This window comes from Colletotrichum destructivum, chromosome 9 (genome assembly GCF_034447905.1).
Source record: "Colletotrichum destructivum chromosome 9, complete sequence".
Lineage (NCBI taxonomy): Eukaryota > Fungi > Ascomycota > Sordariomycetes > Glomerellales > Glomerellaceae > Colletotrichum > Colletotrichum destructivum.
Window position 1 is genome coordinate 956757 of NC_085904.1, and position 27752 is coordinate 984508.

The 27752-nt window shown below is 55.0% G+C and overlaps 11 protein-coding genes across 11 annotated transcripts; 5 read left to right on the top strand and 6 right to left on the bottom strand.

Annotated features, from left to right (window-relative positions):
• Window positions 1-352: 352 nt before the first annotated feature.
• Window positions 353-2178, bottom strand: CDEST_13410 (Putative major facilitator superfamily, MFS transporter superfamily; the record flags this gene model as incomplete). Its single annotated transcript, XM_062929566.1, has 5 exons — window positions 353-901; window positions 973-1397; window positions 1465-1538; window positions 1609-1836; window positions 1907-2178. The coding sequence occupies 5 exons, from the start codon at window positions 2176-2178 to the stop codon at window positions 353-355; spliced, it is 1548 nt and encodes a 515-aa protein (XP_062785617.1).
• Window positions 2179-2956: 778 nt separating this feature from the next.
• Window positions 2957-4089, bottom strand: CDEST_13411 (Putative mitochondrial carrier domain superfamily; the record flags this gene model as incomplete). The annotated part of the gene is made up of 4 exons (XM_062929567.1): window positions 2957-3413; window positions 3505-3677; window positions 3728-3862; window positions 3937-4089. The coding sequence occupies 4 exons, from the start codon at window positions 4087-4089 to the stop codon at window positions 2957-2959; spliced, it is 918 nt and encodes a 305-aa protein (XP_062785618.1).
• A 409-nt stretch (window positions 4090-4498) lies between these two features.
• CDEST_13412 (uncharacterized protein) lies at window positions 4499-7278 on the top strand (the record flags this gene model as incomplete). The annotated part of the gene is made up of 5 exons (XM_062929568.1): window positions 4499-4748; window positions 4820-5333; window positions 5420-5950; window positions 6007-6397; window positions 6468-7278. Exons 1-5 carry the CDS (start codon window positions 4512-4514, stop codon window positions 7276-7278), a joined length of 2484 nt encoding a protein of 827 aa, XP_062785619.1. The 5' UTR covers window positions 4499-4511.
• Window positions 7279-7336: 58 nt separating this feature from the next.
• CDEST_13413 (uncharacterized protein) lies at window positions 7337-9036 on the top strand. Its single transcript, XM_062929569.1, has one exon. It carries the CDS (start codon window positions 7639-7641, stop codon window positions 9031-9033), a length of 1395 nt encoding a protein of 464 aa, XP_062785620.1. The 5' UTR covers window positions 7337-7638; the 3' UTR covers window positions 9034-9036.
• A 906-nt stretch (window positions 9037-9942) lies between these two features.
• On the bottom strand, window positions 9943-12028 carry CDEST_13414 (Putative Translin family). Its single transcript, XM_062929570.1, has 5 exons — window positions 11686-12028; window positions 11227-11466; window positions 11050-11146; window positions 10843-10988; window positions 9943-10759 (listed from the first exon to the last, which is right to left on the bottom strand). Exons 1-5 carry the CDS (start codon window positions 11738-11740, stop codon window positions 10416-10418), a joined length of 882 nt encoding a protein of 293 aa, XP_062785621.1. The 5' UTR covers window positions 11741-12028; the 3' UTR covers window positions 9943-10415.
• A 1149-nt stretch (window positions 12029-13177) lies between these two features.
• Window positions 13178-13583, bottom strand: CDEST_13415 (uncharacterized protein; the record flags this gene model as incomplete). Its single annotated transcript, XM_062929571.1, has 2 exons — window positions 13178-13293; window positions 13403-13583. The coding sequence occupies 2 exons, from the start codon at window positions 13581-13583 to the stop codon at window positions 13178-13180; spliced, it is 297 nt and encodes a 98-aa protein (XP_062785622.1).
• A 204-nt stretch (window positions 13584-13787) lies between these two features.
• On the top strand, window positions 13788-16660 carry CDEST_13416 (Putative sterol reductase). Its single transcript, XM_062929572.1, has 4 exons — window positions 13788-14222; window positions 14436-15617; window positions 15668-16217; window positions 16275-16660. Exons 1-4 carry the CDS (start codon window positions 14188-14190, stop codon window positions 16284-16286), a joined length of 1779 nt encoding a protein of 592 aa, XP_062785623.1. The 5' UTR covers window positions 13788-14187; the 3' UTR covers window positions 16287-16660.
• A 562-nt stretch (window positions 16661-17222) lies between these two features.
• Window positions 17223-18592, bottom strand: CDEST_13417 (Putative V-ATPase proteolipid subunit, F/V-ATP synthase subunit C superfamily). Its single transcript, XM_062929573.1, has 5 exons — window positions 18384-18592; window positions 18216-18228; window positions 17964-18093; window positions 17623-17883; window positions 17223-17565 (listed from the first exon to the last, which is right to left on the bottom strand). The coding sequence occupies exons 1-5, from the start codon at window positions 18398-18400 to the stop codon at window positions 17498-17500; spliced, it is 489 nt and encodes a 162-aa protein (XP_062785624.1). The 5' UTR covers window positions 18401-18592; the 3' UTR covers window positions 17223-17497.
• A 197-nt stretch (window positions 18593-18789) lies between these two features.
• CDEST_13418 (Putative ribosomal protein eL8/Nhp2 family) lies at window positions 18790-19740 on the top strand. Its single transcript, XM_062929574.1, has 3 exons — window positions 18790-18894; window positions 18949-19079; window positions 19138-19740. Exons 2-3 carry the CDS (start codon window positions 18974-18976, stop codon window positions 19407-19409), a joined length of 378 nt encoding a protein of 125 aa, XP_062785625.1. The 5' UTR covers window positions 18790-18894; window positions 18949-18973; the 3' UTR covers window positions 19410-19740.
• A 168-nt stretch (window positions 19741-19908) lies between these two features.
• Window positions 19909-23916, top strand: CDEST_13419 (Putative SAC domain, inositol phosphatase, hSac2 domain-containing protein). The gene is made up of 3 exons (XM_062929575.1): window positions 19909-20503; window positions 20565-22344; window positions 22407-23916. The coding sequence occupies exons 1-3, from the start codon at window positions 20305-20307 to the stop codon at window positions 23278-23280; spliced, it is 2853 nt and encodes a 950-aa protein (XP_062785626.1). The 5' UTR covers window positions 19909-20304; the 3' UTR covers window positions 23281-23916.
• On the bottom strand, window positions 23342-24799 carry CDEST_13420 (Putative SAM-dependent methyltransferase; the record flags this gene model as incomplete). The annotated part of the gene is made up of 1 exon (XM_062929576.1): window positions 23342-24799. One exon carries the CDS (start codon window positions 24797-24799, stop codon window positions 23342-23344), a length of 1458 nt encoding a protein of 485 aa, XP_062785627.1.
• Between the last annotated feature and the right edge of the window lie 2953 nt (window positions 24800-27752).

Sequence of the window (27752 nt, forward strand, 5' to 3'; positions counted from 1 at the left end):
CGGCACATCTTTCCATCCATTTTCCGTCGCACTCGTGGATCGACTTTAACTATGTGTGGTCAGGGGCAATGTTGTCGCTTTCGTCTTCAGCCGTAAAGTATAGAGGAGTATGATTCTTGTACAGGCGACTTGGAGCAATGTCTGTGTGATGGTTTTAGAAGTCAGGATCCATCTTCAAGATGTGAGATCCTCTGCATGGAAATGACATGCCCTTTCGTTTTATTATTGAGAAATGCTGGCCCCAGCTACTCCAATCGCCCGCCTAACAACCCATCCCTCTTCCCATAGTGAGCATTATGCGCCAATAAGGTTCCTGTGACAAAGACCTTAAGCTGGAAGATTTCCCCCTTATTCAGTGCGCATATCTCCAGCCTCTTTCGACCCCCGAGTTCTCCGAGTATCCCTCGGCCTCGTCCAACTTCTTGTTCAGTTTAATCGCGCGCCATTTTGCCAGACCGGCTGACGTGACAACCAAGAGACAACCGACCAGGACAAGGCCTCCGCCGAGTCTGTAGAAGGGCTCGTGCGAACGAGGCCAAAAGTAGGGGCTGAACCAGTGGCTGACCTGGCTGAGACAGTTGGCAATCGCGATTAGTGCAGCCTTCTTACTCCGAGGTGCCGGGACTACGGTTGTCTCCCAGGAGAGTTGCAGGTTCAGGCCGTTGTACGTGCCAGAGATGAGCAGAAAGAGACCAAAGTATCGGGCGCCGACATTTGTCGTCGAGATCAACACGGCACAACCAACGGCGCTGCCGATTATGGGCAGGACGATGTGCCAAAAGGACTCTTGACGCCGACCCGAAGACCAGGCAACGACGCATGCAAAGGCGTAGGCAAAGGCGTACGGAGGTGCTTGGATGAGGTAGGTTGTGAGCTCACCAAAGTCGAAGGTGTTGACAATCTGGTGATAGATGTTAGAGTTTGTGACCATCTTCCCGGCAAGGGAGAGAATCGGATGGACATGAGGCTCACCGAAGGCAGGAAGTCCTTGAATGCCTGGGCTGTAACGAGTGCAAAGTGCATGAGGCAGAAGATCCAGGTAAAAGGGTCTTTGACGGCGTCCCTGAAACCGTCCCAGGTGCCGCCCACCACCTCTTCGACTCCGCCGTTGGAGCACAAGATGCGATACTGAGCCATCTCTCGCTCCGCCGGGGTCAGGAATCGCGTGTTGTGAGGCCAGTCCGGAAGAAGGGCGAAAGCGGCGAAGGCGATCAAGAAGGTAGCAATACCTTCTATCAGGAAGAACCACTGCCACGAATACATCCCGGCGACGCCGCCCATCGTGGTCAGGATGCCCGCGGCGAGGAAGCCGGAGATGATGTTGGAAATGGTGTTTCCGGCGTGCCAGATGGCCATGCGAGTCGGGCTTTCGTGTTTATTGTACCAGGAGGAGGTCACTAGCAGACGTTAATCAGCCAGTCGATGTTATTGGTGTTGTGAATAACTTCGAGGGCATCCGCTTACTGAGAGTGATGCCGGGAAAGAAAGGGGCTTCGGCCAGGCCAGTGAAGAATCGCAGGGCGGCAAAGCCAGCGCCACTGAATAACGAATGGTAAGTACTATTCTTTCATATTCGTTGCCAACCAGGGTCGAGAAGCTCATGCTTACTTCGTCAGGGCCGGAGTGCAGATCGTCGCGGCACCCCATGCCAACATCGTCGAGGGGAGAAACCATCTTGGGTTCGCCTTGGCCAACCACAAGTTGCCCGGCAGCTGTCCAATGAGATATCCGATGTAGAAGGTCGAGATCCCCAGATTCCACATGGTGTCTGACATTTGCAGATCCTCCTGCATGCCACCCAGCCGTGCATTGGAGACGTTGATTCGATCGAGGTAGCTGGGATGCCGCTGCGATGTTAGTTGCTGATTTCTATAGGCTTTCTGACAGATGTGGTTCGCCAACTTGCCTCATGAGAAACATGGCAGTGATCGTAGGCATCATCCTCCAGTCGATCTTCCGCACCACCCCCTTGTTGAGCTTCTCCATTTCCGTGTCGCTCAAATCCCGCAGCAGATCGAAGCGACCCTGAATCTCTCGAGGGGAGAGTTCATACTGCCGATATATTTTCTCCTTGGACTGCAAATCGTCGCCCGATCTGTTGGAGTGTTCGAGCTGGCTGCATTCGACGGCATCCTTCGTGACGCTGATGACCGCGGGGTCATTGGTGTTCGTCGTCATCTTCATCAGATTGGAGGTGGCTCAAATATCAGAAGACCGGTATTGGTGCTCGAGCTGATGTTGGAACTGAGGCGATGAGAGACCTCTCGTCGGTAGCATCTGAGTCTCCCTCAACCCTCGATCCGAGCCTGTCACTTTATACTTGTACAACGAGGCCATCTTCTCAGTCATAAGCCGCGAGTTGCAAGTCCTAGGAATTGTCTGGCGTTCTTGGCAATCCGGGGACTCCAGAATACCCCGCGTCGAAAACCGTCTAGCAGGGTCCAGGAGCATTGGGGTCTGACGGACTCTCCACACCCACCACCTGGGGAAGCGTTCCCGCGGGAAGCACCTTTGACGGTAGGTTGTGTGACCGGGAGCGATGTTGGGCTCCTGAACTCTTTTGGGTTGCTGGAAAACCCACATACAATAACCGAGCTAGTTGGTTTAGGTTAGGACATGTATACCTTCACTTTCGTCAACAACCACCAGCCATAAAAACTATCATGCATGGGCTTGGGGCCGGTGTTAGATTTAGTCTCCGAGATGGTGACTTCTATGGCTCTAACTACCTTGCGAAGGTCTTGCTTCTGATGCATAGCCTCAATTTGGATTGGAAGACGTCACTTCCACTCGTTCTAACGAACAAGCAGTTGATGTCTCGCCACATGTTGGCGAAGTCAGGGCCTCGCATTCATTGCGCATTACGGTTTGCCAATAATCTAGTATCTGGGATGAGAAGACTATGCCGATAACTTTCGATTCCACTGCTTGAGACCAGTAACTCTGACGAGCTATTCTAACGCGCCAGAAGGCTTGAAACCTTTTCGTATACAGTGAATACAATTCCTCCACTCAGAATTAGACGACCGAGTCTCATTGTGCTTCCGCTCCAGAAACCCCTCACACCTCTTTCTGACAGTACCATTCGAAAGGCTTCCAGAGTACCGGCTCCACGCGCAGACTGCGCTCTCGTCTTAATGGTGTCGAACGGCTGGGTGGCATAAACAGTGATGATGCCGGCAACAGCACCAGAGCCGAACGTCACGAGGCTGTTGTTAGGGAGCCCATGCTGCTTGGAAACCTCTCTCAGCACGTTGTAAGAGCCCATCCGCACAGCAGAGGTCGCAGACTGCTTCAGCGTGGTGGAAACGATACCGCGATACACTTCACCCACTCCGTGCTCTCTAACCATTGTGATGAGCGCATGCGTTCCACCCGCATATTTCCTTGCGCCTGCTTTGGCATCATCAATGCTGTGGTTATTCAAGAACTGATTAGATACTCTCAAGAGGCACAGATTTGATCAGGCGAGTCTCGCCAGCCGGCGAGCTTTAGAGAACTTACAGCGCCGTCTTCACCCGTTCGGTAGGAGTCACCGCCACGACGCTTTCGACACACCCGGCGATCATACCGGCGAGGATGCCACGTGCAGGCGTCAAACGACCACTTTCGTCAATGAGGGCATTTCTGATGGAGTCGAAGGAGAGAAATCGAACTCCAGCCTTGAAGGTTGTTCCCTTAAACAGGTGAGCGCGATAGATCATCAGGGGAAACGGAAATGCCGTACAATGATCAACGTTGAGCAGCCGGTGTAGATGGCTTTGGGTCCATCTTGTCGGGCAACCTGGAGAAGAACCGAAAACGGGTTCTTGCTGCCGGTTGATTGGAGTTGCGCTCTTGTCTTTGCAAACTCGAAAGGGTACTTCAAAGGGTATCAGTGAGTATAGACTTGGAGAACAAACAAATCACCTCCAGATTGACAGAGTGATCACTTACAGTGACGGCAGCTTCGACAGCCCCGGCGACCCCACCCGAGAATAACGAGATGCTCGGGGAGATCTTGTGTTTCGCGTTTGAATCAGATTTCCGTTGTAGCACGGTTGTTTTTCCGAGTGCCGGGTTCGGCACAGCTGAGATCACGGACGCCATGGTTCTTATGTCAAGAAACCAGATGCTTCTGTCGTTGCCTCCTGTTGTTCTCAACTATGCCCGAGGGAAAACGTGACGAGTAGTAAATAAAACAAAGGCTGCCGCGTGGCAAGAAACCTACATCCGATGCGAACCTTGAGACGGTCTCATCAACACGACCAACTTGTTGGAAACGAGTCAACTGTGGGAACACGGAAAGCAATCCATTCCTTGTCGTTATTCCCTTATGACATGCACACCACCACTAATACCTCCTTCTGCACCGTTGTGGACAAGGGGCCGACCCCTGGTTTGCCGCTTTTCGCTATCCGCGGGAACACTGGACGGGTGTGAAGGGACATGCGCGGACTTAGACGCTGACCAATCGGGGTTCTTCCCGCGTTCGCGGCCGGGTGGGCGGCTTCAAACCCCCACCAGACGTCATGTTCTTTCCGCGGATAGACTTGCTTGCTTCTTCTCCCGACAACCCCTTCAGTTTGACGAACGTGGAAAAGATTCACTCGTCTACCCGCTTGCCACCCACGGGTATTGAGATCAAGACATTCGGCACTCTCCCGCTTCTTATTCTCATGGCACCGAGACCGGGAGACAGCATCACGGCATCCGGTCGCCCTCGGAGGCGGGCCGTTGAGGCCTGTTCGTTCTGCCGACGGCGCAAGGTTCGTTGTGGTGGTGGTCGACATCGTAGCCGTCCGTCGCACACTTGATGAGGGCTAACTCCTTCCGCCAGATCAAGTGCAACAATGAGCAGCCGACGTGCGCCAATTGCAGGACGTACGGAAAGGATTGCGTCTATGAGCCTTTGGTAGTAGAGTCAACACCAACACCGCGCCGTGCAGAACGGCGGCGACAAGTCACTCGTCAGAGTCGTCAAAGAACAGACCTCGGCACCACCCCGTCGCGCATTCCGGAGGATATTAGCGGCAACGACTCTGCCGCGGAGCATGGCGGCGACACGCCACAGCCACACACCCCTGACGGCCCTGATACTGCTATCCACTCGCCGCCCCCTCCCCCTCATACCAGCACGCAACAGCCCGGAGCTCTGACAGAACATAACCCTTCTCGCCGAGCAGGTGTCTCTCGCATCGTGGTATCCGCTAACGGAGTCTCGAGCTATCACGGCCGCACGAGCGCCCTGTTCGAGGAGAATCTACAGGAACGATCATCGGCCGTCGACTTACGTCCACGGATGCCGGATGAATGGATAGAGAAGGGATTGGTTGCCGAGGCGGCTAGACAACGTATGATCCTTCTTCTCCACCAGAAGCTTGGCTTCGGTTGGATCTCGCGCCGCCTGTCGCGGGACCGCACTGACAGGGCAAAACAGGCCAGCTCGAAGACTTCAACTATCGCGCGGGAACGCTCGACTTCGATGGTGTGGACCCGGAATTAGGCATGCACCTCCTGTCCCTGCACTGGAACCGCCAGCACCATTCCTTTCTGCTCACGTACCGACCCGCATTCATGCGGGACATGGCCTGCAACGGGCCGTACTTTTCAAAGATACTGCTCAACGCCATCTACTTCGGGGCTTCCAAATTCAGCCCGCGTCGAGAAGTCCGGAGGGACCACAACGACGTGCGCACCGCCGGCTGGGCGTTCCGTGAGCGTGTCAGGAAGCTGCTTGGCGACGCGCTCGATAGCAGTGATATCACAACCATTCAGGCTTTGCTGGTGATGACAAATTCGCTTTTCGCCTTAGGTGACGAAAGGAGTGCTGCTTGGCTATACGCGGGCCTGGCATTCCGCATGATTATCGACTTAGGCATGCATGTTGATGCGCCAGGCCTCGGCAGCACACGGAAGTTCTCTGACGAAGACCTAGAGATACGACGGCGGGTCTTCTGGGGTGCATTCGGTACGAAGCCACACTGTCCGAACAGCTGACGGACGAGACTCCTAACCATCGTATAGTCGTTGACAAGATCCAGAGTCTCTATCAGGGACGCCCGGCCTCCTTGAAAGAGTCCGACACGCTGGTACCAATCAAATTTCTCGATACGTTCGAGGAGTTTGAAAATTGGAAGCCGTTTGCGTACTCTACTGATGCCACCAGCTACCCTGGATCGCCTGCCTTCAGTGTGTCTACTTTCACCTACCTGTGTCGACTCTCGGTCGTCATGAGCGATATTCTGAGCTGCATCTATACGGAGAGAGCCTTTGACAAAAGCGCAACTGAGCTCTCCACAATGCTAGAGAGTCTAAGCTCCAAGTTGGCTGCTTGGAAAGAAGCTTTGCCTACCCATCTCGTTTTCGATCCAAAGAATGATGACCAAGTTCCTCCTCCACACGTACTAAGCTTGCAGTAAGTACTTGTGGCAACTGGTCATTGCGTCAACAAAGGCGTCGCAAACACCCATCTGACTTGACTATAGCGCCATGTTCAATGTTCTCACCATCCTTCTTCACCGTCCGTTTGTTGCTGATGGCCACTTGTACAACACCTCTCGTTCCATATCGGTCAACTCGTTCATCACCTGCGCGTCTGCAGCCGACAGCATAGTCGGCGTTCTTCGAGCATACAATAGGGTATTTTCTGTGCGACACGCACCTTATTTGATTTCCTATGCCACGTATGTCGCTGCAACGATTCATGTACGAATCGCCGCGAAGCGCAGCACGGAATCGGAGGCTCGCGAGCGCCTGGAAACCTGTATGTCCGTGTTTCGAGAGAATCAGGAAACAAACTGGGCCGTGAGAAGGGCCAAAACCATCGTCGAAGGCTTGATGACGCGTCTGGGTGTAAGTCTCACCCGCGTGGACGGCAACGAAAGACAGAGGAGCAATGCCTTTCCCGTCTCGACAGCGAACGGCGACGCGCCCGACGCCTTAGGGAATCCCAACGACAGAGTGCGTCTTTCAATAACTGATGAGGCACGCCCTCCGCAGACAGTGCTTGAGAACGTATCCCCTTCCATGGGGTGGTCAGATATCGACGGAATCATCCAAAGTTTTGTGCGAGGGCAAGAGCACAACACTGCCGCAACGGATATGAGCCAGACGGACTTAAACCAGCAGCCGGTCCCTTCGGGAACGGGGTTGCAGCCGGCAAACTTCGACTCTTCGAGCTTCATCGGAAACCAGACTTGGTTCCACGGGATACCGGAAGGAGACAGCGGCGCTGCTTCTTTCGACGACCTTCTGTTCGGGTTCAACGGCTCCGCGCTTGACAGCATGTTCTCCTGATGTGAACAAGTTAATTGATAACACCACCAGCAGGGGGCATTCTGATCAGTGAACGGGGTTGTTCCCGGCCGGACAACAGATCTGCGAGGCCGTTGCTCCACCTGCTGCGGGTGGCACAGACACGGCGACAGATCCCGCGGGCCAAAACCACTCCCGCGGATACGGACCACTAACACACTGACGCAACTCACGACACCGAAGCATGTTATTAACAAGCAATGGAACAGCGACGAACAATGACATTGTCGTCACCAAGATTACAGACTTACACTACACGCACAGAGGCCACTCGTTCTCGAACCCAAGAGACTTATCTATACCAAGAGCATGACTTCCGGGCCTCTCTTATAAGCGCCACCAATGCCCTTCAACACCAAAGCCTTCAATACGCACATTGGCCCCCGCAGGTTCCTTCACCAAGTCTTACACACTTCAATACCACCGCCTTTTCCCATCCCCATCATGGCCATAACCCCATCCACACCAAAACGCCGTGTGAGGCACTCCCTCCCCGCGGTCCTGATGCGCGCCGGTACCTCCAAGGGCCTCTTCATCCACCGGTCTCACCTCCCGCAGACGCAAGATGAGTGGGCTACCCCCCTCCTCGCGGCGATGGGATCGAGGTACAACGACGCGCGTCAGATCGACGGCGTCGGTGGCGGCAGCAGCGTGACCTCCAAAGTTGCCGTCGTCGCCCCCTCGAGCCGGCCCGGCGTCGACGTCGAGTACACCTTCGTCCAGGTCGCCGTTGGCAGCGAGACCGTCGACCTCAGCGGCAACTGCGGCAACATCTGCTCGGGAGTCGGTCCCTTTGCCGTGCAAGAGCGGCTGGTGGCACCGCCGCCGGGGGCTCGGGCGGTGGACGTGCGGATCTTTAACACCAACACCTCGAAGCTCATTGTCGAGACCGTCCACGTCGACGAGGACGGCAATGTGGAGGAGGACGGGGACTGCTTGATCCCCGGCGTCAGGGGTTCCGGCAGCGAGATCAAGGTCGCCTTCGTCGAGCCCGTGGGGAGCATGACCGGCAAGCTGTTCCCGAGCGGGGAGCGGTCCGAGAAGATCGTCGTGGAAGAAGTCCGCGCGCTGGGAGACTTCGCGGTGGACGTTACCCTAATCGACTCGGCTAATCCATTCGTCCTTGTCGACGCCCAGAGCCTGCCTGCGCCGCTCAGGGGCCAGCCCGCAGATTCCCCGCTAGCTCTCGAGGTCGCCGAGGCCATCCGGAGACGGGGAGCTGTCCGGATGGGTCTCGCCGCCACCATCGAGGCTGCTGGTCTGGTCAGGGGAACGCCGAAGCTCGCGTACCTTTCGCGGCCATCTGCCGACGAAAACACGATGGCCAAGGAAGCGGCGGATATCCGGGTGCAGGCTTATAGCATGGGCAAGCCGCACCCCAGCCTGCAACTGACCGGCGGCGTCACCCTGGCGAGCGCCGTCATCACGGAGGGAACGGTAGCGCATCGCATCGCAGGCGGTGAGGGATCGACTTTGCAGACGGAGGGCATACCCACGCCGAGGAGAACGCCGAGTCCGGTAGAGGGAGCCCTAAAGTCACCAGCAGGAGAGGTTCTCGGCGGCTCGCTTACCGGCGAGCACAACGCGGGCCGGACCGTCCGGATTAAGCATGGCAGTGGCACAATGGACGTTGAGGTCTGGGCCCACGAGGGCGCAGAGGGAGTTGCGGTGGACCGATGCGTCGTGACGAGGACGGCGCGGCGGCTTTTTGAGGGCAACGTCCTCTATTACTCATGATACGCAAGAGGGGACCGATCAGATGGGTTTGATTCAAGCATAGCGTGCGATAGATATGTGTCACAGACACACCAAATGTACTTTCTCATGACGACTTGACATCACGCCAGTGGCACCGCATCTTTTGCCAGTTTCTTCTTGGCTCGTTGGGTGGCTTGCTTGAAAGTGAAGCCCAAAAAGCAAAAACGTAAGTTCATGTTTTCCCCAGCCCACTTCCCACGTTGACCTAGGGTTTTTGCAAGCCCGACCCATCAGGACTTCATGCCGACGATAGAGCATCACGAAAAAAAGAAGAACCCAGCAAAAAAGCACTTGGCAAGATGGTCATGGCAAAAAGCAAAAGAAACTCCTCGACAGGGAATTGAACCCCGGTCCCCTGCGAGTTGTGTTTCCACACTGACAAGCAGATATCCTCACCACTAGACTATCGGGGATTGGATTGATTGATGCGATGGGTCGTGATGCTCAGTATACAACAAACAAGAGCTGGAAGTTGAAGTTATCATAAACACAAAAGGGTTAAAAAGATCTCCTCGACGGGGAATTGAACCCCGGTCCCCTGCGAATCGTTGATTATCAATGACAAGCAGATATCCTCACCACTAGACTATCGGGGATTAGTGGATGTGTTCATCCAGTGATAGTTGGTTGGGAGAAGTTGCAAGTGGAGCATTTATGTAGTCTGGTGTCAGTGCGTACCCCCACGGATTGTCTGTGTCTGCTTTTGGCTACACAGGCCGGTCCCCATGACAGAAAATGATTTTTGTCTTTCTCTTTCGCGTTATTGTTTTTATTTGCTTATCTTATGAGTGAGTCCCTGCGATGCGTTGCGGTCGCGGTGGCTTGGGAATAGAGACGAAACGAGGGCATCCATCGTCTGCCGTGTGTTCGACCGCAGCAAATGTCTTCACGAGGTTTCCCGGCTACTCAGGCGTGTGTAACTAAAAAACGAAAGAACAAACACTCCGAAACCGCTGATCATGTGATTCATGCATGATCCTTGCCCCTTTTTCAAACTGGAAAAAGTACAATGCCAGCGGTTTTCTCCTGCTTGGGGGCTGGAGGCAATGAATGCATGTGCTATGGGCAGTCGAGAGACAAGGCAACATAGGTGGTCCAGGGGGCAAACACGACACTAGTCGTGCCGTCGGATAGCCCGCTTTAAAGACGTGGCGATGGGGAACGATAACTCCTCGACGTCACAGTACGGCACGATCGAAACCCAAGGCATCGATAAATTGGTGAAGAGCGCTTTTGATATCCTTTCCTGTCGAAACCCACCAAGTGCCAGAACCAATCTGTCCGTATCCCGTTTCCTAAGCGGCCAGGCTTACTCAAGTCGACAGAGGCCTCGGGCACTATCGACATCTCTCCGAGGTCATCTACGCCTTCTGGGCCGAAGACGACTCGGCGACAGCGACCTCCTTCTTCTTCTGCGGGATCAGGTTGCGGAGGGTCAGGTCGTAGACGACGTCCTCCACGCGCTTGACATCGTACTTGACCGCGTCGACGCGCTTCCGGAGGATGTCGTTCTTGAGGTTGAGCAGCTGAAAGCCGGCGAACAGGTCCTTGACGAAGCTGCTGATCTCGACGGGCATGGCAAAGTCGCTGAGGGTCACGGCGTTGGTGGCTAGGCGGGAGAGCTCCTGCGTCAGGTCCGTCAGGGCAAGAAGGTACTCCTCAATGGTGAGGTGGAAGGCGTCGCGGTCTTTGAGGTTAACAGGAACTGCCATGTCGTTAGCTCTAGGTTCCGAGGGCGAAAAGCGAGGCAGCGACGGTCGTCCGGGACGGCCGAGATGAGTCACGTACCCTTGAAGATGCTGCCGACCTCCTCGAGGGTCAGAAGACGGGCGATGGGACCGGGCTTGCCGTCGGAAGTGAGGCCGCCCAACCAGCCGCAGAGAAGGACGGTGAAGATGGCGTTCTGGACCTGGCGGTTCCATTTCTGGTTGTACCTAGATACGGATGAGTCAGATGGTGTGCTTGCTGCCTTGACGACATGGGATGGATTCCTACTTGTAGTAGGGGTGCTTGGATGCGATTTCCTCGAGCTCCCCAATGACTTCGATCTCCTTCTGGATGCCCGCCTGCACGTCTGAAAGCAGGGAGGGATCTGTCGGTGACATCCATTGTCAGCCATTTTTCTCGAGCAAGAGACGCCGACGGGGCATGTGCTAACGGGCGAGGACTCACATTGCTCACGCGGGGTGGCGTGGATGCGGGACAGCAGGCCCTGGACATAGGAGATGGCCCTGTCGAGCTTCTGGACCGTCTGGCTCATATGGTCGCGAACCTGTTGATCCTCGTCGATCTTATCCTTGAGGTGCTCAAAGATCTGGGGGTCCAGGAGGCGGGAGGCGGGAACCTCGCCCATGTTGGTGTCGTTATCCATGGCTGGTGATGATGCGACCGGGCGGTGGATGGGAGAAGACTCTGGCAAACGGGTGAGTAAATTGAAATGAGTGGTTACTTCGCCCAATTGCGCTCCGAAAAAGTCGCGTAATCTCGATGAGTGTTCTTGAACCGTTGCTGGGGGGAAAAATTGGGCAGTAGCAACTTTAGGGGGTGAGGTTCGAGGACTGAGCCCCGCGATTTGGAGCGACGTCACTGTAGGAGGCAGAGGCAGGCACAGAAAATCAGAGTTTTACTTACTTCGAACGACGTGCTTTTGATGGCAATGAAATTTACAGTCACAACCACGCAGCATCAACGGACGAAATATTTACGGTCACGGCAGAGTCGCGATGCGATGGATGGTCAAAGGCTCGAGGAAAACCAAGCAAAGAGAAGGCGGTCACGGATGGCAATTCGAGCATCAATCGCAACTGACTTAAGACTTTGGAGAGAGCAAGCATTCTCTTGGCACGCATAGAAATAACCGTTTATTCACTTCAGTGTCGTCTTCTGAACCGCACTATTGACTGGTGGACACCAGATTCAGGATAATAAGGACTTCTTCACACGCCTGGGCAAGCCAGACGAATGCAATGAAGATCGGGGGTTTGCGTCGCCTGGAGGCAGTGAAATACCAGGGACACGGTGGAGACGACATACAGCAAGCCGCAGAGGCCATCTCCGGTGATCAAAAATAGGAATAATCAAGATTGATGCCAATAGGCATCTTTCAGAGATTAAACTGAAAAGAACAGATACTACACTTGATCTAAGCCAAAAGGCAAAGAAGAGCTAAGGAGAAAAGGAGAAGAAATCCCAAGATCCGGCGGGATTGGGAGGGGTTATATACATTTTGCGAGTGATCCGTGCGGGCGAAGAGATCACTCTACAGGTACGTACCACAAAGGGAAAATGAGGCCAAATCCTTAGGTAGGTAGGTGCTCTGTATCCGTATTGCAGTGCATCTTGAAGTACCCACCTAGGTACCTTAGATACCGACCGATGCGTACCGACCAACAGCCAACAGGCTCTGAGGCTTCATTATGTGATGATATCGAAGATCACTTCTGCCAGCAACGAGAGGCCAAATGTGTGTCCGCATTTGCAAGTGCAGAAGCTTACATTCGACACCCTTTGGTTCTTGTATCTGAACGGTTTGCTGCCTCGAGGCAATCGAAATCCAGGCAGAACCACCAAGTCTAAGTCTGCATTTCGGTCGAACTGCCTGTTCTGCACAAGGTGTGCATGGAAGGCCGAATGCATCAGACGTTTCCATCTTTGAGTACCCGAACAGCGACATGATGGGCCCGCCACCTTGCTTCTACTCCATTGATGGCTCGCACTCGGCATGACCCCACGCATGTAACTGTCGAACTACCAAGGTTGACGACGCCTTGACGGCGAAGTATCTACCATCAGCATCTCTATCAGTTCTGAAGAGAGGCCTCCTGCTGCAAGACCACGGGCCTGTAGTGAAGTAAGCATGTTTAGTATAGTTTGCTCGAATAAAACAATGAAGTCAATGCATCTTTGGACCGTTGACATTTTAAGGCTTCCTAGAGCCCGCCGTAAACCCTAATTGTTGGCAACAGGTTCAACTGGGATAGGTAGGAGGTCTCGAGACCTTTGGACAATGAACGCTTTGTGCTCCGATCGGGTATCATCGCATATCAAGAAGGCCTCGAGAACATCAAGTCTCGTGCAGCAGGCAAACAGTCCAATCACAGGCACCAAGCATCGACATGGGGTATCACATTTTACAAGGCGACGCCAAGTCGACATCCGGGTGAACCCAGTCGATAACGTGCTTCGTTCCCTTTGGGAGGCGGGAACTCGGGGACTCATAGGTCCGGCCGTTCTTGAGCCCTGGTCGAGATACCGGCCAGCAATGCATGTCATGCAGCTGTCGTCTAGCAGTGGGAAAAGGGGAGCTCTAACCACCTAGGTACCTAGTGTAGCGTGTTCCTATCTGTACGATGAACAATCTCAAAGCTCGGACGCTCAACGCCCAGCAGGGTGCAGCCATTGTCTGCAGCGCGCTTCCATTCGTTCAAACGCAGCTTGGAGAGCCACACCACCCAGAAAGCCAGAATTACCATCTCAATCGAAGCAAAATCAAGCTTCTCATTGGCGGCTCGTCTAGACGAAAGGTGCATATGGCGCCCACCCCTTGCAGCCGAGGGACGCTCCCGAGAGGGTTAGGACTTGGAGGGTGGTACATTCCTTTTGCTGCCCGTCCACTATATTTCTCATGTACCTCCATTTCCCGGCTCCGAGTGGTGACCCATGACTACCGGCTGAAAGGGGCAAACACAAATGTCAACAAAATTTTGAGTGGCAGCCGAGAGAGACAAGCCAAATTGGAAAAGGCCCAATCCAAGTCCGAGGACACGCTGCGAACTTTTTGACTTGACGCCGTCCCGAGTCTCTTATCCTCCCGTGCTTTTTCCTACTGCCCGCCACAACCCCCGACGCCTTCGTCTGGTCGTACTCGGATTACTCGTGCCAGACCGCCTCTCCTCCTTCCCACCTCACCCCGTCTCCCTGTGTGCTCTGGACGCTTCTTTGGACGAAGCTTCCATTCGGCTTCCGTCAGACAATTTCCATCTCCGAACCCCCCTCCCCCTTCCCACCTCGGCCGGATTGCGCTGCGAGATCCACGACCATCACACGGACTAGCCTTTCAGCTACATGAGACGTGCATGACCCCACGTTGAAGTTTTCTGCTATCTGTATCTCTGTATAAAAGAAGCAGCCAACATGACAGGTCGATACTCTTTGCGCCAGACTCCTAGGTTAGTCCAACTGTGTTGCTTCTTTTTCTTCCTGCGGTCTTGAAAGCCCCTGCTCCGATTGCTGGGACTATCACTACCACCATTCCAACGGATACTCAGTTCAAGGCGGCCGTTGTCACGAACTGGAACTATGGCTGCCCTTACCCATCCCTCCAACGGGTCAATATCCCGTACAACGTGTCTCTCTCATGCCATGGCTAACTTATGGAGCAGGAAGAAGGAGCTCTTTGAGGGCATGGTCGAGACACCTCGCCGTGCTTCTTCCAGGCGCAAGTCTCCCGAGGTTACCACCACTGCAGAAGTTACAGAGTCGAAGCCCCAGACCCGTGCCACCCCGAGACGGCGCACCACTGGCAAATTCAGAGAGGAGATATCGGATGACGAGGTTGAGAAACCCCTTACGAACGGTCATGCCAACGGACACGCCAATGGACACACAAACGGGCACGTCAAGGAGGAGGAGCATGCCGTCAACGGCAACGGTCACGCCATCAACGGGCACCTTGAGGTGAAGACGGAGAAGACCGCAGAAGCCAACGGACACATCCACTCCGAAACGAACGAGGTGCTGCCCGCCTACAGGAAGGGCGACATTATTGACGGCTGGGAGGTCGGCACAGACCCCAAGGTTGACGCCTCGGGCGAGTTCGAGTTCGGCGGCAGTATCGGCGCACTCTCGCTGATGATCGGTTTTCCCTTGCTCATGTGGTATATGTGGATCGGAGCCACCTACTATGATGGCAAGATGCCTACCCGCGAGCAGGGCCAGAGCTGGGGCGAGTTCGGTCGCCACCTCGTGGACCTCGCCTACACCGGCGCCTTCCCCAGCCTCCGCGCCTGGCGCATCTACTGGACCTTCTTCGTCTTCGAGGGCATCTGCTACTGCGTCCTGCCCGGCGTCTGGGCATGGGGCAAGCCTCTCGCCCACGAGAACGGCAAGCAGCTCAAGTACTTCTGCAACGCCTATGTCAGCTTCTACTTCACCATCTCCGTCATGGCTGTCCTCCACTTCACCGGTCTCTTCCCCGTCTACACCTTTATTGACGAGTTCGGTCCCCTGATGTCCGTTGCCATCCTGAGCGGCTTCCTTGTGTCCTTCATCGCCTACTTCTCCGCTCTATTGAGGGGTGCCCAGCACCGCATGACCGGCTATCCGATCTACGACTTCTTCCTGGGAGCCGAGTTGAACCCTCGCATGTTTGGAATCCTGGACTTCAAGATGTTCTTCGAGGTTCGCATCCCCTGGTTCATCCTTTTCGGCCTGAGCTGTGGCGCCGCCGCCCGCCAGTACGAGAAGTACGGCTACGTTTCGGGCGAGGTGCTCTTTCTGGTCATGGCTCACTACCTGTACGCCAACGCCTGCGCCAAGGGCGAGCAGCTCATCGTTCCTACCTGGTAAGCTCTGTGTGATCCTCGACCTAGTAACCTGACTAACACTATCTCAGGGACATGTACTACGAGAAGTGGGGCTTCATGCTCATTTTCTGGAACCTCGCCGGCGTGCCGCTCTCGTACTGCCACTGCACCATCTTCCTGGCCAACCACCACCCCTCTGAGTACAAGTGGAACCCCTTCGCGCTCGCCCTCCTCTTTGCGTCGTACCTCTTCGTCTACTGGGTCTGGGACACGACCAACAGCCAGAAGAACGGCTTCCGCGCGCAGGAGCGCGGCCAGCTCGTCAAGCGTCGCACGTTCCCCCAGCTTCCCTGGCAGACTGTTAAGAACCCAAAGACAATCACCTCGGCCAAGGGCGATGTCATCCTCGCCGACGGCTGGTACGGCTACGCCCGCAAGATCCACTACACCTGCGACGCCTTCTTCGCCATCTGCTGGGGCCTCATCACGGGCTTCAAGAGCCCCTTCCCCTGGTTCTACCCCGTCTTCTTCTGCGGCATGATCGCCCACCGCGCCGCCCGCGACATCCACCGCTGCCGTCAAAAGTACGGCGACGCCTGGGCCCAGTACGAGCGCGAGGTTCCCTACCTCTTCATCCCCGTGAGTTTCCACGTTCAACCAAGCGGGATCATGTTCTTGAACTAACCATGACCACAGTACGTCATCTAAATGACGCAAGGCTCTCTGACATATTAGCCCTCCCCTTAACAATTGGCGTCTAATGCCACGGCCTTTGGGCCATTCTTTTCTGTAAATAAATGCTTCATTCACCTGGAAGGAGCCGGTCGGCGGGACTGCTTTGACGCTGGAGGTAATCGAGGCTAAAAAGCTACGGGAAACGGAAAACAAAATGATGCCGGCATCTGACGTGGAAACGATGCCGACACACAGATCTCTTGTAATCATACACACAAGCGGTGGCGCTTTTTCTCTGTCTTTTTTTATTCTTTTTTCTTTATTTTGGTACCACCGCGGCTTTCTTTGTACATATCATCCACAGTGCGCGCTGTGAGTTACGGATCTGATTAAAATGAGTGAAATGTAAAAGAATGAAAAAAGATTAAAAACAATTACATCTTGAGAACATTTTGCCTCAAGTTAGTGGTTGTGTCGCTAGTACACCGATCCGCGTGGTTTCTTGGTGGAAAGAAAAAAGCAAAGGGCTGCCAAACTCTCCGTGGTCCAAGTCTTTCCGATTTAGACTTGGTCGAGGTTTTCTTCCTAATCTGCCCCAAGAGACTTTATCCTTGACCGACGGTTTGTTCACGGGGCGCTTTCATCGGCCAAGCGGTCAGTTCTCCACTACAGCATGTCACTGGTTACCTACTTTTTGCTGGGGCTGCCCGACAACGCGAGCTCCATTGTGCTAATATTCGACGAGAAACGTGTGGAGGGACTAGAACTAGTCCATATGGACCCTCATCGTTCAAATTGATTCGGCTGAGCGTATAGCACGAGGCAACCATCTGACACTCGCATAGAAGAGTTCCGTCATATAAAAAGTCACGTGCGTGCGGGCAAGGGGATCAATGCATATAGTAGACGCAGAAAAGCATTATCGCAACCTAGACTACAATTCCGTTCCCCATCACCGTCGTCTATGCTGAGCAACCGCCCCCTAAATGGATAGCATACCTTGTTGGCACAATAGTACATATACGTTTGAATCCAGGCCGGAGCGATCCCCGACTGTCCCAAACAGTGGCATCTCATGACCCTTGACCGTTTCCACGTCCATGCCGTCAAACCTTTGATCGAATTTTCGACGCGCCTGCTGATGATATTTGTCTGCTCTGTGGCAGTGATGCCCGTGCAAGTTGTGGCGTAAGTACATCTTGTCAACCGTTCAACCGAGCATTCGTCGCTGATGTAGGTGTCTTTTAATGGCAGACAACGTCCTGGGTGGCCTTGGAGTTCATGAGAAGGGCAACAATCAGACCGTAAAGACCTAGTAGCGATATGTTAGCCGATGTAGGTTGGGCACAAAGACGGTGGAGGAGCATACCCAAGACTTCGGCGAAAATGAGAATCAGAATCATGCCGACGAAGAGACGGGGCTGTTGAGCAGTTCCACGGACACCGGCGTCACCAACAATACCGATAGCGAAACCAGCAGCAAGACCAGCCAGACCGACAGAGAGACCAGCGCCAAACTGGATGAAACCAGTGTACAGAGACATCTCCTGGGCAAGGCCGTCGGAGATAAGCACGGACACGACGAGACCGTAAATGGCAATGATACCAGCCATAATGACGGGAACAATGTCTAGTTGACTTGTTAGCATGGGTTGAAGTACATCGACCGCCCAACTTGGGAGATCGTTGGAGGTGGTGGCTATGCCGTACTCTTGACGATCAGGTCAGGGCGCAGGACACCCATAGCCGAGATACCGACACCGGACTTCGCGGTACCGTAGGAGGCTCCCATGCAGGTGAAGACGATGGCCACAGTGCAACCCATGGCACCGAAAAAGGGCTGTTCCATGTTAGCGATGTTGTGAACGCGATGTCGAGTTGATGCCCAAATGGCTCATTGTGGGTAGTTGGAAGGGGGCGACGTCATGGATCGAAGAGCTGCGAAGCACAGGGGTGACGAACCGCATAGACGGGGCTGTGGCATTATCGCGTTAGCTTATGAGCTTCAGAAAAACAATGGGAAGCTATCTGGGCAGGTTGGGCGTCGGAATGGATGGGGTTGGGAGCTTCGAATGATGGATAAGGAGCTCGTCGTTAACGGGGGCAACACGCATGTTGACGTCGACGTACCAAAGTTCGCTAGGCATTTTGGCGGTTTGTGGGAGTTCGGACAAGAAAAGTCGAAGAAATCGTCGAGAGGAGGTCGGAAATGAAGGGGAATGCGGCGGCAGCTGGGCTGAGAACGATGGCGGTGATGAGTGTTGGGGCGGCGAGGTTCGATGCTGCGTCGGCGACTGCTCGAGATGAGGTGTGCTTGTTAAGATCTCGTTTCCAGGTTGGCCTTCTGGTTGGTTGCAAGGTTTTGCGGCGCGTCGACAGCTCCGTTCCCTTACGTAAGACAAGGAGGAGGCGGTGCGACGGAGCCCGGTGAAAGGTCACTTCCGAGGGTGGCTGGCATTTGTGGAACATCCCCATTCTTTTTTTCAGCGGAACTTGCCGTCCGAATTTGGGGAAGGTGGGATTTTTTTTTTTCTGGCTTCAGACCGAGACTTTTGGATCTTCACGCTCACACACACCCACCCATCTTCATCCTCACCACCAGGGCGAGCCAACGCAAGGAACCCTGCATTTTATAACATCGGTAAGATACGCTTCTCTGGTTGCCGATTGGCAGAATCTGACTGTTCATTGCTAGACATCTTTTCGACCCAACCTCAACAATGGCTGATCAATCCGCTGCCTGGCCCTTGGCCGACGATGCTCTTCAGCAGGAGATCCTGGACTTGGTCCAGCAGTGCCAGCACTACCGCCAGCTGAAGAAGGGCGGTATGTGATACTTCCTCTCTTATGGTTCCTGCATTTGGTGCTGACTATTGTGATCCAGCCAACGAAGCCACCAAGACCCTCAACCGTGGTGTCTCCGAGCTCATCATCCTCGCCGCTGATACCAACCCTCTCAGCATCGTTCTTCACCTGCCTCTCCTCTCTGAGGACAAGAACGTTCCCTACGTCTACGTCAAGTCCAAGACCGCCCTTGGTCGTGCCTGTGGTGTCTCTCGCGCTGTCATTGCTGCCAGCATCACCTCCAACGAGGGCAGCGAGCTCGCTGGGCCCATTCGCGCTCTCCGCGACAAGATCGAGAGACTTGCTATCTAAGATACCCACGATATTGGATGTTGGGCGGCAATTACGTTATAGCTTGGAGGTACTACCGAACAATTTAGGATGGAAAAGCCTGAACTGTTGCTAGGTGTCGACTAGTTATTCTCGAGTTGAGGGTGTCTGATTGCATCGCCTGTAGAGCGGCTAAATGGCTATGAAAGTGGTTTCATTGCTGCGAGTACGGTTGACTGCTACGAATAGCCAGCGCCTGGAAAAGCGTCAATTGATGATCGTCGAAAAAAAATTAAAATTTAAAAAATATCACATATGCAATAGTCAGCGATTGTGCAGGTAACGGTGCCTGGTTGGAACAAGTGCATGAACTGTAACCTACCTAGGTAGGCAGTGGAGACTTGAAATTGAAAGGATACCCTCTTGGGAGCTACAGCACTGACAAAGCTATACCTAGGTACCTAGATAGTGCAGCAGACGAGAGTGCAGTGCTTAGGGTGTAGCCAAGACTAGACGTAACTGATCAAATGGACTGGGACAACTAGAGCGAATCAGTTGTTCATCGGCTGGCATCATGTCTCAGGCGTGATCCCCAGACTCTTTACCTGGGTTGGCAGCCAGTCGCACCGCTTGGGATATGCACTCTGACGTTACCCCGCGGCCCACCACCCATGTCATAGCTAAATGGACGATTTTTGGTTGACGCTGCTGGGCGGTGCTGGAGGGCATGCACGCACTTCATCAGCAGTTCGCGCTGCGTACAACATCCCATTTCTTCCCCTGCACATCTTCACCAACACCGTTATTGCGAATACTTCGGGCCTGAGAATTGCTGATATCCTAATTCTTTGCTTCGTTTGAATCTTTCTTGGACTATTCCGATCGCTCAACCCATCTCCATAAAACCACGCGCATTGTGTGGTCGCCGGATCGCAAGATGCCCGGTATCGCCCGCAAGATTATCATCTGCGCTGCGGTCGACGGCCTTATCATCCAGCCATTTGTGACCAAGGGACAGCGCCCCGCGCAGCCGCTCAGGATCAAATATGGCGACGCTTCTATCACCCCTGCATCTCGAGAGCAGATCCCCGATGTCTCCCAACCAAACTCCTCCTTTGAAGCCTTCGGCGTTATCGGTGTGTACTCCAAGCTTCTTCTAGCTGTTGTGCATCAGACGCTGACTACCGTGTCATGTAGGACTCATAACGGTCTCACGTTTGAGCTACCTGATCACGATTACGCGACGAAAGCAGGTCGCGCAAGTCTGCGGGTTCCCGATCTACGTCGTCACCGAGGTCGCAGTGACCCCATGCACCTCGCAGCAAGAAGCCGGGGAGGCTATCGCGAAGACGGCCTCGGAGCTGCAAGACCGTAGTGCGGATAAGGATGCTGATGAAAGTGACAGTGACGACTTTGTAGAGCTCCCCACGAGCGGTGACGAAGTCGAGGATCCCGCACAAGAAGCCAAGGCGGACGAAGACAAGGGGTCCGAGGCCGTGAAGAGTACTGTTGCTAAGGACGTTATTGGCAGAAGAGGAAGTTATGGGAGATTCGCTCAGACCTGGTTCAGCAAGAGTGGATGGACGCAAGACCAAAAGAGATCTGCTGGCTGGAGCGGTGCTGCGCATCAAGTCCGGCGCTCCGTCGATCACAGTCCCACAAAGGCCGCCCCTTCGCGGCCAGCAGTGGAGGACGATGAGGAATCGGCGCCAGCATCTACACTGCTGCCGAAGCTTCTCCGAACGACCCAGATTCTCTTTGGCTCGTCGCGGAGCTTCTTCTTCTCGTACGACTTTGATATCACCCGGCGGTGGGCAAGCCGTTCGACGTCACAATCCGAGGAAGTACCTCTCCATGAGCATGTAGATCCGATGTTCTTCTGGAACAGGAGCACCCTGAAGCCGTTCATGGAAGCCGGGCAAGATACGTTGTTACTTCCCTTGATGCAGGGGTTCGTAGGCCAGACGAGCTTCGTGGTGGACAGCAGCCCTCCTCAGCAGGATGATGGGCTGGGAGATGCTGTGGAGATGTCTACCATGAAACAATCCGACACAGAGCTCCCCTCTCCGCCATCAGAGAAAGCCCGCGACTCAATCGATCTTCGTTCTACTGAGAAAAAGTATCTATTGACGATCATCTCCCGTCGTTCAACGCAGAGAGCCGGTCTCAGATACCTGAGACGAGGCATTGACGAACAGGGCTTCGTTGCGAACGCCGTCGAAACGGAACAGATTCTCTCGAGCACTTCCTGGGACAAGTCATCAAAGACGTACTCCTTCCTACAGATCAGAGGCAGCATTCCGCTGTTCTTTACGCAGTCACCCATCTCTTTGAAGCCCGCCCCTGTGATTCAACACTCAGTTGAAGCAAATTATAGCGCAACAAAGAGGCATCTGGAGCGTCTGAAGAAAGAATATGGCGGATTGCAAATTGTCAATCTTGTCGAGAAACATGGCGTGGAAGCAACGGTCGGCGACCAGTACGAAAAAACAGTCGAGAGACTCAATGAAGAAGAATTCAAGGGCCAGGACGAGGGTGTTGCATTCGAATGGTTCGACTTTCACTCGGCCTGCCGGGGAATGAAGTTCGAGAACGTCAGTTTACTTCTCGAGACACTCCGCGACAAGCTGGAAGCGTTTGGGAGCACTGTCGAAGAAGCTGGGCAGGTTACAGCCAAACAGCGAGGCGTTTTGCGCACCAACTGCATGGACTGCCTTGACAGAACCAACGTATGCCAGAGTTCGTTTGGAAAGTTCATGCTCGAGGCTCAGCTGAAGGCGGAGGGCTACGACCTCGCAGCTCAGGTGGACCAGCAAACACAATGGTTCAACACGCTGTGGGCCGACAACGGCGATGCGGTGTCGAAGCAATACGCATCTACGGCCGCCATGAAGGGTGACTACACTAGAACGAGGAAAAGGAATCTTGGAGGCACTTTGAACGATCTGGGTCTTTCGCTGACTCGATACTACAACGGGTGAGATTGCTTTGGGCTCTTATTTTGCTATTTCAGTTCTAACTTGCTAACGCATGACCCAGAATGGTCAATGACTACTTCAGTCAGGCCGCCATCGACTTTCTTCTAGGCAACGTAAACTCTATGGTCTTCCAAGAGTTCGAGGCTGAAATGATGACGAAAGACCCCGCCGTCTCCATGCTGAAAATGAGGGAGCAGGCCATCGAGTTATCCCGGAGACGAGTCATCTCGGACGAGAGCGAGGAGTTCATGGGCGGCTGGGTTCTTTTCAGCCCTCATCAGTCAGACACTCTGCGAGCCATGCCCTTCGAGGAAGTGGTGCTTCTCTTGACCGATGCTGCCATCTACCTGTGCCGGTTCGACTGGAACATGGACAAGGTCTCCTCCTTTGAGCGGATCGACCTCGCCCACGTTGTCGGCATCAAGTTCGGCACGTACATCATCTCGACGGTCTCCCCGGGACAGACGGACGAGACAAAGAACGTAGGCTTCGTCGTTTCGTACCAGCCGGGCAAGAACGACGTCACGAGAACGAACACTAGAACGTTTTCGAACTTGGGCATAACCAAAACCAAGACAGACCGCTCGCGCTCGTCGGAGGAGCAACAACGACAGCCTCAATCCGCACTGAGCAGTTTCCTGGGCGGTGGACGCCCCAAGGCCTTGCCGATACGCAAGATCGCCTTCAAGGCTCCGTACTCGCAGTCGTCTGCCGCTGTGACGGGCGAGGGACCGAAGCTCAGCGAGATCCAGCAGGTTGTCAGCATCTGTGCTGATATAGAACGATTGGCGTTCCTGAGCCAGCCCGGCAAGGAGAAGCCAGGGACCGAAAGCATTATAGAGAAGGGAGACATCATCTCATTGGAGGAGGCGAGACAGAGCACCGGCCTGCTAGACCATATCAGCTACTCCCTGAAGAGACTCGTGTGGGCATAGGCTTGTGCTCGCCGGATTCGGACGGCCGCCCTTCCCATCATCTCCTTTTACGGGTGGCGTTTTAAGGCTTTGTGGCGCGGTACAAGTGCATTTGGTAGCGCATGTTTTCGAGGGGGATTGGGTACTTTAGAGAGTCGGCGAGACGGAACCAGACGGAGTCGTGGGATTCGAGCTTCTCCCAGCGACATCCCTCAACGATACCCTCCTTCTCGGGCTTGGTGACGAGGGCGTGGTCCATGAGCCACTGCATGGGGTACTTCTTGCTCTCCTTGCCGACGGCTGTCTCGGAGTAGCTGCCGGGGCTGTCGACGACAAGGAGCAGGGAGCCGAGGGGCACAGTGGCGGTCAGGTCGAGGAGGAAGGCTGTGGTCTTGCCGATGCCGGCGGTTGTGTAGAGCTCGTTGAGCGTAAATAGTAATGTGACTAGTACCGGCACGCCCCCGTTCCCATGCCCATCACCGTCCCCACCCCTGAGGCAGCGCGAAAGTTGGTCGCGCGTCATGGCGAGGACGTTCTGCTGCGTAAAGGAGGATGTGAGACGGCCGGGCTCGACGATGGCGACGTTGGCGGCCCTGGCGGCGGCATTGGCATACTGCGACAGCGGCGGCGGGGTCGTGAGGGCGGCATGAAGCTTGGCGACGGCGTCGTCCCACGGCGCCGAGTCGAGGAGGGCCACGGTGCCGCCTAGGGAGCGGGAGGGCTGCTCGGAGAGGTAGGCAGCGAAGGCGGCGATCTCGGCGGCGCCTCCCCCGACGGAGAGCATCCTGATGGATTTTCTGGGTGCCGTGGAGGGGGCAGCAGCGGGAGCGGCGGTGGTTTCGATCTCCGCGGGTGGAGGGGGAGTGACGTCCTCGCCCACCGCCGCGGGGGCGGGAGCGGGCTGATCGTCGTCTGCTACAACTGCAGCAGCAGCTTCTACGGAGGGTCCATCGCCTCCAGAGGGCCCAGCGGTGCCGACGGCCTGGGTCTGGGAGGAGGGGGGGACGGCATCCTGGTGAACATCACCCGCGGTCCCCTCCGCCGTGGTCTCGACCTTGTCTCCAGCCGTCCGAGCCTCAGTCGCCTCAGCCTCAGCCCCAGCCTCGACCTTGACCTCGAGTTCGACCTCGAGCTCCTCCAGGTACTCGGCAATGCCCAGCAGCACGGCGGCGTAGCCCAGGGCGCGGGTGGGGCTCCAGCGGGCGGCGTAGGCGTCGAGGGCCTCGGGCGTCGCGCGGGCGAAGGCGGCGTCGAAGTCGCGGGCGTACAGCGCGGCCTTGACGCGCTGCAGGACGTCGCCGAGGTCGCGGGACGTCAGGACGGGGTTGTAGGCGGCGTTGAAGGTGGAGAGGACGCGCTGTTGGAGGGGCATGGGGAGGAGGGCGCTGACGGCGTTGGACTCGGCCGTTGGGGTCGGGGCCTCCTCCTTGGCCTGCTTCTTCGGTTTGGCAGCGGCGGCCACGGGTTTCTTGGAGGGTCTCCGGCCGGACTGGTGGCTCGTGTCGCGGATGTTGTGCTCGACCTTCATTTTTTTGCCCATGGTTGCGGTGGGTGTGGCGGGTGGTTTCCCTTCTTTTTGTCTTGTTTCTTGTTTTTTCCCCCTTTCGATTGTAGGGGAGAGAGAGACAGAGGGTCTAGACTTGGGTTGGACTGATATTCACACAAAGTCGAGGTTCTGGGTGAGAATTTGATGGAGGGGTAATGGAGGGGTAGTTTTTTTTTGGTCTTCGCTTGTTCCTAATTCCGTTTTTTTCCCTCTTCGTTTTCTTCTTTCTTTTCTTTCGGACGGGGGGCTTCTGCGTTAATGGTACAAGACTGTCGAGTGGTACCAGTTGAGATTGTCTATTTCCCCTAGCTGTCTAAACTTGTAGGTTAATTCTCACGATGTATCGATGTCGGCTTCACGTAATGGGTTTCTCATAGAAAGGTGTTTTTCGGCTACGGCTGTGGTTGAAGTTGGGTGAGGCGAAAACTCAATCGGGCAGGATCCACACCGCCCGCTTTCACTCGCGGTCGAGGTCAGTGGGTGCTTGAAAGCGGGCTCATGAGAGAGCCAGCCTTGTAATTTAGTAGTAGTACCACAACGCTCGAGTCTCGTCTTGACACTCGTCTGCGCATCTCGACTCAAAAATGGGCGGTTATCTCGCAAAGCGCAAAATCGAATTTTGCTGGCCTCACATCGAGCTAATCACATAAGATATGATGAGTTGCACCGCCAAACGCGGCATCGACAAACTCATGGGCAAAACAAAGCCTCGCTGGGTCAACTCGTCATAAGAGGCCCGATTAGCGGCCGGTTTCCGATCCTGTAACGACGAGGCTAATCCCATTTCGAATGAAATGAGGCAAAGCATGAGTCTCGAAATACCAAGAGTCACAATTTCCCCCTCTTCCCCTTGCTTCTATCCATTCGCATGTTCTTCCGCTCAATCCCAGCCAACAACGGACACGCAGTCGCTACATGTGGCGGATATGCGGGTGGAGTGGCTTGATGTCATCCGCAGGGAAGAAGGGAGCTTGGACCTGGGGCCGCCTTGATTTGTGCGGATAAATACGAAACTGGCCGGATCCCAGGCGGATGGCCCGTGCGCACCGGCTCCGGGCGGACGTTGTGGTGGGAAGAGCGGGACGGAGGCGCCCTGAAGCAGGTAGTGAAGCAGTAAAGCGTAGTATGTATGTAGGTAGGCAGGTAGCCAATACACTGAACAGCCTAAATAAAAGCTTCGCGGCATGGAGTCGATGCGGCGTGAATTCTACCGGTCCCGAGTGCCGCGCTCCGAGACAGGCCGAGAATCGGTCATGGGGAAAACCCAGAATTAAAAAAAAAAAAACCTCTTTTCAAGTCCTTCTTTCCGTTGCATGCATTAGTATCTGGCGGAATGCCAGCTCGGTCTTTGGGTTAGGGTGGTACGCTTGGCCATCGGTCTTGCTGGAGCTGGATCTTCCCGCGCTGGCCGTGTCACCTACAGGTACACTACGGACACATTATGTGTTATCAACGGGTGTCGCGCGCACATCTCAATGCAAGGCAACGACGCAATGGAGGGGTCAGAGGGGCGATCCTGACGCCGAACGGAAGGCTGCGAGTCGGCCCTGCGACCGAAGTGTGAAGCAAAAAAATTTCAACGCCAGACGGGAAGGGGTGTCATTACGCAGTCAGGGTCCACCGATATTGACATTGACTGGATCCAATTGCGATTCTCAGCAACGAGCACGCCGCGAAGAGATTCGACCAGGGGGTATCCAGGTGGTCGAGCTTATCCGCGTCGCCGGCTTGAAACGGCGCGAGCGACGAGCGAAACTGACGAGGGCGGGACATTTTCGGCGCTTGGCTCATTCCCAGTCTGTCCCAGACGCTGCGGTGGGCTTGCTCTGCTAGGGACGAGGCTTAAAGTCCGGCATGGCACAGGCTCTGGGCCTATGGCCGACGCGGGTCGCAGCACAGCACCAGCAGAGTGAGTGAATAAATAGCGCGAGGCTCCTAGGGCCCGTGGGGGGGACCAGGAGGGGGCGATAGGGTGGACCGGAGATACCCAAAAAAGAGGCAGCCATCTCCACGGATTAGTCAAGGAGAAACCAGCAGTGCCAGTTGTGCGAGATACCGAGAAGAGGGACCCAGAAGAAGCACAGGACCGCTGGTGAAGCGTTGTGGGCATTATGACGACAGTTCGTCTCCAGTCCCCATCGATCCCATCGCTGCCGTTGTCCGCACGAGTCAATAACGGCTTCGACAAGACTTCTCGAAGATGTCGAGAGTCAGTTCATGGCGAACAATACGTCACCGACAGGTATGTGATATGCCAATCTGGGTGCTGACTGAGTGAGGGATGCATTGTTGTGGATGGTGAGTGACGGTTGAAACCTGGACTGCCTGAGCCCCGGTATGATTCGTCGGGATTGAAATCATGGGATGGCCTGGGAGCCATGTGTCGCCCCGACGTCGGTACGCGGCGGTCGAGAAAACACAAGCGACAGCGGGAGTTCGAGACCCCCGACGATTTTTTTCGGTTTTGCCTCACAGGGGTTGCCGGGTGAATTGGGGAGAGACTCGGGCTGTGGTCTGAAGTTTTGACCAAAGCCACCAATGCTAGGACGAGGAAGACGGGTGACTGGGCAGCGGGAGGGGCGGAACCGGCCAGTCCACAGCGTTTCTACTGCCGGGATGACGGGGTTGTTGAGACGGAGCTGAGGGTTACCGTGGTCTCTCTTGTCCCATTCTCAAGGCCGAAAACTGGAGATGCGACAAGAAAGGGAGGAGAAGGACGAGGAAGACAACCCACTCCATGTGAAGCTGGATTGGAATGGACGACGGTGAATGCCTGGGATGAGCGAGTGACTTTGCGCGATGTACCTACCCTTCTCTTCTTCGACGTGTTGTTCTATACTAGGTAGACATGCATATCAGGACAACCGTCTTATTGCCTGGGAACAAGAACTGTGTGTTGTCTGTCAAGCTGGTGAGGCAGGACAGAAAGAGTTGCCCCCCGCCGGGC